This window comes from Pseudopipra pipra, chromosome 5, assembly GCF_036250125.1.
Source record: "Pseudopipra pipra isolate bDixPip1 chromosome 5, bDixPip1.hap1, whole genome shotgun sequence".
NCBI lineage: Eukaryota > Metazoa > Chordata > Aves > Passeriformes > Pipridae > Pseudopipra > Pseudopipra pipra.
The window spans coordinates 9,750,834-9,759,963 of NC_087553.1; the positions used below are offsets into that span (position 1 = coordinate 9,750,834).

The following is a 9,130-nucleotide window of genomic DNA, read 5'->3' on the forward strand; positions in this document are numbered from 1 at the left end:
AATATGTGTATATATATATATATATCAGTCTTTATTGGTCTTTTAAGTATTTTCTAAAGGCCTTCGCTTTTAAAAAATATTAATAAAATAGATTTAGAATGGGAGAATGCTTTAAAATTTGGCTCTCTTGCTCATCTGCACTTACCAGCAATAAAAGACAAGTGAAATCCTGATGCTAAGAACATCAAATTTTGTGTATAGTGGGTGTTTTGGTACGCTCAAGCCTAAATGCATCCTGTGTTTCAGCTGGTTTCCAGGTGAGCACAGCCTAGCACATGGGTCAGAAGACAGCTACTCTCTGTTCCAACACTCACCCCATCTAGACAAAAAGAGAAGTAAGGCTATGTGGTATGCTACAGGTTCCACTTGTCTGGAAGTCCACATTCCCATTAGTATGAGCAAAACTAATTAGCTTCTCCGTAGCTGTCTTGACTGATTCTTAAAGGATAAAGAATGTTTTTAAAAGATTCTCTACTCTTCATTGCATAAAGGTACCTGAAGGCTTCTTCACTGTGTTCAGGAATCACAGCCAGAGGTTCACCATTATGCCAAGTGTCTGATTCCCAGATTTACTTTCTCTAATTTGAATTCCAGATCTGCATGGCGCTTCCATTTTACAGCAGTCAAAACAAAAGTCTGTAGCTTTATATAGAAGTAAAGGCGGGGAAAAAAACCACATCAGTACATCCATCTTATATCCAGTTTATTTAGTACAGGAGCAGTAAATACAAATAAGAGTTCTCAAATCTGGCAATGCCAGAACTGGTGAGATACAGCTACAACAGTCTATTAGTCGTTCTGGAATCCCGTGTGTGCTGGAAAGCTGAAGGGTGTACATGAGTAGTCTTCAAGTTCAGTTTCATAGATATGGACAATACAGTTAAATACGCTGCTCCTGATACTGCAGAGCAGCATCTGTATAAAAATAAAGCAACCCTGTGCCTGCCAACTGAGAACTATATTCCAATATTTGTATTTGTAGTCTTATAACAAGTGAAATAAACAGTATCTTTTCCTTGAAAAAAGGACATGATCTTTTGTCAAAACTTATTAAAACAAACTTCAGTATTATTTTACAACAGTAATGTTAAGATTATATAGCTTTCTTATGCCATCTTATGGGGGTGAACACTCAAAAATCAAAGTAACCTTACTCGTTTCAATGCAGGTAAAATTTCAGAGCAGAGGTAGGCTTCAACTCAGCAACTTTCAAAGACTGAATCCTGGCTGTCCCCTGGAATGGGCAGGAGGCAGTAATTCACCTTCAGATCACTTCCCTTCATAATTTCTGCATGAGCACAGCACTTTCAAACACGCTGGGCTAAGCCCTTATTTAGTTGTCTACAGTAAGAGCTCTGAATGTCAACTGACAACACATTTGGACCCATCTGATGTTTAATATCCACATTTGAAATGTGTAGCTAACATAGTGCTTAGTGGCATTTCAATACCACAGTGATGACTCGTTGTAAAGACATCAGTCCTTAGGAAAAACACTCAATGTGAGCACAGCTCTTACCAGCAGGCTGACCTTTAAATCCAGGCAGACATCCTAAAGAACTCGTGCTCTTTACCAGTCTACGTGCTTTCCAAGCTTCTGCTCCCATCTAAAACTGAACAGCCACATCCACCTTACAGGTAATGAAACTTTGTTAAAGCTCACAAAAACTGTGCTGTGAAAGGGATCAGCCCTGGCCTTATGCTGTCCCTGGCTGTAAAATTATTTCACTAAATAACCACCTTGCCAAAACAGTCCAATGTTCACTGACTAACATTTCACTAACATTTCAGTTCCCACACTTCCCAACCTTCTCTACTTTCTTTCATCACTCATTAAAAAAAAAAAAAAAAGATACCAAAACAGGAGACAATACTGCTTTATATATCTGCTTTCCTACTTCTGGTGCCTCTGCAAGGCAGCTTTGCAGGTAAATAACTTTTGTAGATGGTGACCAAGCATTTAATTCATAAGACTTTCAGTAGGTGTTAGGCACACAAGGCTCTAAGCCATCCTTCCTTCAGTGAAATACAAACACATTATCATAGGCAGCTACAGCATTTTGCTTTTCTTCAGTGCAAATGTTCTTGCACAAAAAATTCAACTGCTTCTCAGAATTCTGAAGTAAGATTTTGGTCAGCAAGGCTGAGTTTATCGGAAATTATGGAACACTTAAGGACATGGTTCAGTGGTGGATTTGGCAGTGTCAGGTTAATGTTTGGACTCAACGATGTTTTCCAAATAAGTGATTCTGTGGAATAACTGTTTGTACTTCAGTTGCACCTAGAAGCTCTACCCAAGACCATGTTGGTGTTGAATAAATACAGAATCAAACTCTCCTCTGGAGCAGCTTATGGTTTAAGTGGCACAGCCTTAAACACAGTAAATCTGGAGTAGGACTTGAAATAGAAGGTCAGTCTTCTAGGTCTAGACCATTCACTTGACCATACTATCTCCCACCTTTGGACTCTACCGTCTTACTCCTCCAGATACCAACCTTTGGAGGAAATTCACTGAATCCCAAGAGCTGCCTCTGCTCCATTATTTCAGCTTATTCCTACTTCAAGACTAACCATCTTTTACACAGATTTCCTTCTCTTTCCAAACATATTGTTGATTAACTTGGCCATTGACTTTGATCCACTCGGTCGTCTCTTTTCTTTCACTTTGAAATTTGAAGTGATATTCCTCAGGACTTTCGTGAACATTGCCACAACTTCCTGACAATGTTCTGCTGCAGACAGTTCACAGAATTGGCACTTGTTATCCATTGCCAGCTTCTGTCCTTCATCCCAGCCAACTTCCCTCATGTGGCATAAATCCTGTTTATTACCAACCAAAAATATAGATGACTCGACCATTCTGAAATCAAAAAGGTTCCAATTAGAGAAAAGATGTATCACAATACTGTGCTGTATGCTGTGCTATATTCAGGTGTGTATGAAAAGTCTCTATGTGCAAGATAATTGGCATTGCAAAAAAAAAAAAAATCCCAAAGAACCAACCAGCACCCCAACTCTGCCAGAGTTCTGGTTTTCCCTTTGCCACAGTCAAATGTCAAAGAATTTTCCAGACCAGTTATTCTCTATCAGTACATTTTCATTTTGGTTCCTCTACTCAATGAATTAATGTATTTTTAATCCACTGCTGTTTTCATCCTCTGTACTGCTGAGTATATTGTCAGCACCTGGACTTCACAAAGAAGCAAGCTGATCATTATCCCCATTTGCAGGTAACAGAATAGAGTCCAAGAGACAAACCAAGTGTCAGTGGCATAGCTCAGAAGAAAACATAGGAAACCTAATTCCAAGCTCCGCTAAATTTTTTCCTTTCAGAGAAAATTAAGAAACTTCAGCAGTAAAACAGAGAGGAAAGTGTTTTGGTTTTTTACTCCTCTCCAGATATAAGAAAGGGATTTCACTCTCATTTGTTTAGAAAGCACCTCAGCTGACAGATGCAGGAATACACACCACCACATGTACTCAGACTTGCAATTTTGGTGGTTCTTTTTGAAAGTAGTTTGTTTCTTACCACATGGTTACCCGTGTGCACAAGTAATGTCAGTGTCACTGCTAAAGGCAGTTTAGGAGACATTCATGGTATCAGACTCCTATATGTTGGGAAATGCTTCCTTCAACCCCCACACAGGTGCATCTCCCTCAGTAATCAAGTGGGAGAGTAAAAGCACAGACTGACTGACAGCTTTATAGCCATGCAAATCACAGCAGAGAGATTTACGGCAATTATTTAAATAGCAATTTTGTAAGAAAGAAAAACAAAAGTCCTGATGTACTTGGCATAGGATACAGTGAAATAGATTGCAATTTGCCACACATTTTACCTCCAGGTACCTTGTTGTTGGCATTGCATTATGTCACTTGGATGCTGCTGGATTTTAATTGCTACTAGGATGCCTACAGCTCACAGAAACGTTCTTGGCTCTTTATTATGTTTGCTGAGGGGAAAAAAAAATAATGCCACTTACTTTTTACAAACTCCTATGTGAGACTCTCGGATCCTGTACAGCAATGCTTTTGCAAATGCAAACGATGCTCTGTCACTGATGTCATAAACAATGATAAATCCATCAGCCCAGTGGAGCTCATCTGTGAGGGAGAGTTTCCCCTGCTGTGGCTGAAAGAAGTTCAAATTCACATGCAAAAAGAATGTTACTGTTGTCACATCAGAGCATTTTCTTTGTCACTCTGAATGTGAGAATGTTGTATCTTTTATTGCAAAGGATATTTAATAGGCCTAGGTACTGTTATCAAATTCAGGTGAATACTGCTCTAAAAGCCTAATATATAACCATCAGTAAAGACAGCACTTTGGATTACCAACAAATTATGAAAAATTTATGCTTTTTTTAAACAGTAAAATTGCATAACCTGTACAGCCACTGCTTATGCTGAATATTCTGCAGGGTTACATGTGAAAGAAACATACAGGAGCCATTGATATTTGTGCATTTTCTGGTTATAGCTCTGGTTTACGTGTATCTAATATTCTGACCACACTAAGCTTAATGACTTTCTTTGGTTTCTTCATTTGCTTGGTTTCTTCATTTGCTTTGTTTCTTCATTGAATTGTTCAAGTCTGAAACACTACCCAGAGGATAAATTTCTAGAGACAGCTAGAAAAAAATCTCCCATCAATCTGCAGTTGAGTTTAAAACAAACTAGTGACAAAAGCTGCTCTAGTGACAATGGGGTTATACCAATCCTTGAGTCCCTTCACCGCAAGAAACTGTCGCACTTCTGATTTCCAGAAAGCAACAGCTGCAAACTGTCCTATTAAGCAAAGGAATGTAATTTCAAAACTATTTTAAGTTAGCTTATCCCCATAGATGATTTGGCTGCAGCTAGCAAAACCATGTGACCCAAAATGGATGAAATACCGGAAGCTGATCAGGAAAAAAATAAAGATTAAAAATTGACTTTTGCTCTGTGGAAAACCCACCTTGAATAGTAAACTGAGGACTATTAAAGTTGGTCCCTTGCTAGTTTAGTACTTTGCTACTTGCAATGTATATTCTCCAGTGGGGAGGCTGTAGCTTACAGTGAGGGATGGTAACTGAAAGGTGGCAGTGAAAGGGGATGCATGAGAAAGATGAAACAAGTTTCCAGAACTGTCTGAAGACTTCAGCATCCTTAATACAACAGGTTTTTTTAGTGCTGTGGGGACTGTGCAGCACATTTAGGAGTGGGAATGGTGACGTGTGTGTGTGTCACAGCTGTTTCTCAGATGGATGAAGGGACAGTGAGCTTTGTACAACAGGTATCCAGCTACTAGAGGAAAACCTCAGAGAGCTGAAAGATTTCAGGAAGCAGAAACAAAAATGGCACCACTTCCTTCCCCATTCTGGTCTCCTCTTGGGACCTGCTTTTCTTCCCCATCTCTCATGGGATACAGGACCTCCAAAACCCATCTAGTCCTGTCAGAGAAAAGCAATACTGGCTCTGCCTGTTACCTACTCCTGTGCAGGCACTAAGAAGTTGGGAATAAAGCAGCAAACAGCTAAAGTTAGGCCTTGTTCCTCAGTAAAAACTTGTACAAGACAGCTCAGAGTGCACTAGCAAGAGGAGCAGCAATGTCTTCTTTGACCATTTCTGCAGACATTTAGTATAAACTGCTTGCTTTATAAACTGTAAGCTATATAAAATTTCATCCATTTACAGTATTTGAGAAAACTGCATGTAACCCAATAGCCTATCTCTGTATCTACCTAAGTAAGGCAAAAGTGGTAAAAGTTATTTGTTAGCAAAACTCCAAAATGAAAAGGCATTTACGAAAAATCTAAACAATGAAGGGCTTCTTCCATGAAATTGGAAAGTACTCAGCAGGTCTGAGCCACAGCAACTATAAAATTTCAGTCTTTAAAAGGAAAGGAAAAATTCCAACAGCAGACAAGAAGTTTGTAACCCCTCAATCCTTTTTACCATATACACAGACAGAATAAAGAACAGCCTTTCTTTGCCCCCTCCCACCAATTCTTACCTGTGAACAAGGGTCATAAATTTCCAGGTGTATCTGCCTCCCATCCAGGCACAAGTGTTTAGTGTAGATGCATTCTAAAAGATAGACAGTATCCAAAGAAAATCAGTGTTAGTGACTTGGGGTGACAGTGAAAATAAAAGGCAGCAATGCTGACATTGGATAATACTGAGGATTACATGAGTACTCTTTGGTTTGGTTGGTTTTTCAAGGGGTTTTGTCTGTGATTTGTTTCTTTTGCAGGTGAGGAGGGGGTTTGGCTTTGTTGGGGTTTTCAGGGTTAGAAGAGGTTTTTTGTTTGATTTTTTTTTTTAATTATTTTGTTGGTGTGGGGTTTTTTTGCAGTGTTGTTGACCGGCTGTTTGCTTTATCTTTTTTTGAACACACATTGGAAAGAAACATATTTCATTTTGCAACAACCAGCCCCTTGGGCAGACCAACACCACTTCAATTTGGTGCTTCCATCAAAGTTTTGGTGCAATGAATACTTTCAGACCATAGTTTTCCTCTTCTAAAATGGAGGGATGCTCAGAATCAGCTAAATGTTCTTGATCACTCAGCTTGATACTAAGGCTCAGGATTATGCAAGTAGTCAGCCAGACTATCTGTAGTTCTGATTCTGCACAAAAGCCATTACTGAGCAATACTGTTTATTTACCAAGACATCTAGTGCTTTAAGAGTTCTCATACAAGGCAGCATTAGACCTACAGTATTTACAGGATCATGTCCTTAGGATCTAGCCCAAAAATATTTCTGTAGTGTCAGTTCTCAGATTTAGGACTCTCCACCAGCAACACTGGGAACACTATTGCAGACAGACCATCACTATTCTTTTCACCAGCAGCCTGTTCTAAGCAAGTGTGACCAGATTGTGTTCATTGAGTTAGTTGTCAACAGGCTTTCTGCAGTATAACTTCTCAGTTTCTGAACTACAGAGACATGAACTGGTATTTGCCCTACAGAAAATCCAATTAAAACTGTGTAATGAAGGGTAGGTCTATAATCTCTGGAACTCAGCATCTTCAGCTCAGGACCATGTTAATCTTAAGCATTCTCCATGCCTATCATAAGAGTTCATCTGATGATGAACTATCAGTCCCAAGCATCTCAGAAAATAAAATCTGCAGCCCTTAAGTTGTTTATTATGGTTGTTTCCATAATTAAACAAAATTTTAGTTAATGTTTTGACTCCACTAACAGTGGTACGATCTTTACCACCCCTATTCCCACTTCCCTCCCCCTTCCTCCTTTCTAGAAATAGTGCTGAACGTATCTTACAACAAACATTTGTTAACAAATGAAAATGTTCTGACACTTGCAGTACTGGAGGCTCAGAACAGGGAAACCTGGTTTTAGCTGCAGGTGGCTTGGCACACACATGGAACACAGAGAGCACTATTCAACTTCCATGTGACAGCTCAGACAGACCTAGATCAGCCAGCTAGGACACAAACTATCTTTTCAGTCTGTGTTTGTATTGTAACAAGTATTGGTAGAGCACAAATATACAACTGTAACTCTCCCTTCATAATAAATTAATTTTGATATATTTAATGCAATTCAGTTTAGTACTTCTAATTTCTTTTTTATCTGTGGATCACTGGAAGCTACTCTGATCCCCATGAAAAAAAAATGTGGAAAGACTCCTCCACTTCAGCAGGGAAAGGGAGGCAGATAGCAATCTCTCTGACATATTAAGTTTTGGGACTTCTCATGCCCATCAGCTGGGGTGGCAGCACACTTCCCAAGTTGCTTGTGTATCAGTTAAACAGTATTTCTACCCGGGATGTGAAAGTTCGAGTCCTGCTTTGCCACCTCCCAAGACCTTAGAAGTGTCTTAAGGATCAGCATATTAGTTCTGGCACGAATGTGACCTTCTGTCCTCTGTACAGCGAGACTTTCCACAAAGCAATCTAACCAGCGCATTCCTGCTTCGCTGGGGGTTTCACATTATGCTTTGATTCACCACCAGTGCCCGATAAACAATCCATTCCACCTCTCCTCTGGAGCCGAAGAGCAGATATTCAATAGAATAGTTTTGGGGGTGGGTTTGTTGTTTGGTTTTGTTTTGGTTTTTGTTTTTTTTTTTTTACCTAGTCTGTCTCTTTTCTTCACCTCCTCTCTGACTGAGCTGACTATAACCCACCCTCACTTGACCGGACTCGCAGTCCGGTTATCCTCCCTTCCCCGGTTCGGGGCGATCCCTGCACAGACACCCCGCTCGTCCTTCTCCCTCCTCAGAGCTTACGCTTAGCCAGGACCTCCCGCTGAAAACCGAGCGGAAACTTAAATCTTCCCGAAAAGTTCTGCGAAACCGCGCTTTTACCCGATTTCCCGATCAAATAAGTGCTCGAACCGCCGCGTCTTGCGCTCCCCGGGGGAACCCCGAGCGGATCCCCCCCGGATCCCCCTCCCAGCCCTCCTTCCCTCCCTCCGTCCCGCGGCGCTCACCGGCGTTGGACGCGTATTCCCCGATGAACCGCCGGGTCAGGAACCGCACGGTCAGCGCTAAGGGAGGGAAGCACACGCCACGTTTAGCGGGATCGCGCCGCCCCCCCCGCACCAAACCCGAGGTACGGCCAAGGCCGGGGGTTCCCTGGGTGTCCCCCCTTACCCGACTTGCCGGCCCCGCTCCCGCCCAGCACGGCCACCTTCACCTCGGCCATGCCGCCGCCACCCCGCGCCCGCCGGTGCCGCGGCTTTAAAGTGCCTGCGGCGACACCGCCCCGCATCCCGCCCAGCATCCCACCTCCTGCCCGCTCCCCCGCCCCGCCGGCGACGAGGAATCCACAGCTCTCTGCGGGGGGGAGGTGTTTTTCAGCTTCTCCGAGAAGCGCCTTCCTCCTCCTCCTCCTCTTCAAGTCCCTCCGGCTCGTCCCCCGCCGCGCAAATTTTCCTCCAGGTCGCCTTCCTGCCGACCTTCCCAGGCAGGCTGGCGGGTCCCTCGCCTCCTTCTCCTCCTCCCCTCAGTGCGGTTAGGAACTGGAGGGAAAACAGGGAAGAAAGGTGGCGAAACTAAAAAAGAAAAAGGAAAGAGAAAAGGAGAAGACGTTCTCCAGCTGCGGGCGTTGTTTGTTTATTTTGGTTTGCAGGCGGTCACTGTTTTGTACCAGGAGTGTGAAAGTGAACAAACCGAA

General features: G+C 42.2%; 1 protein-coding gene across 1 annotated transcript; it reads right to left on the reverse strand.

Moving 5' to 3' along the window:
* Positions 1–686: 686 nt before the first annotated feature.
* RERGL (RERG like) lies at positions 687–8,694 on the reverse strand. The gene is made up of 5 exons (XM_064654386.1): positions 8,608–8,694; positions 8,445–8,501; positions 5,996–6,069; positions 3,984–4,132; positions 687–2,860 (listed from the first exon to the last, which is right to left on the reverse strand). Exons 1-5 carry the CDS (start codon positions 8,657–8,659, stop codon positions 2,578–2,580), a joined length of 615 nt encoding a protein of 204 aa, XP_064510456.1. The 5' UTR covers positions 8,660–8,694; the 3' UTR covers positions 687–2,577.
* Between the last annotated feature and the right edge of the window lie 436 nt (positions 8,695–9,130).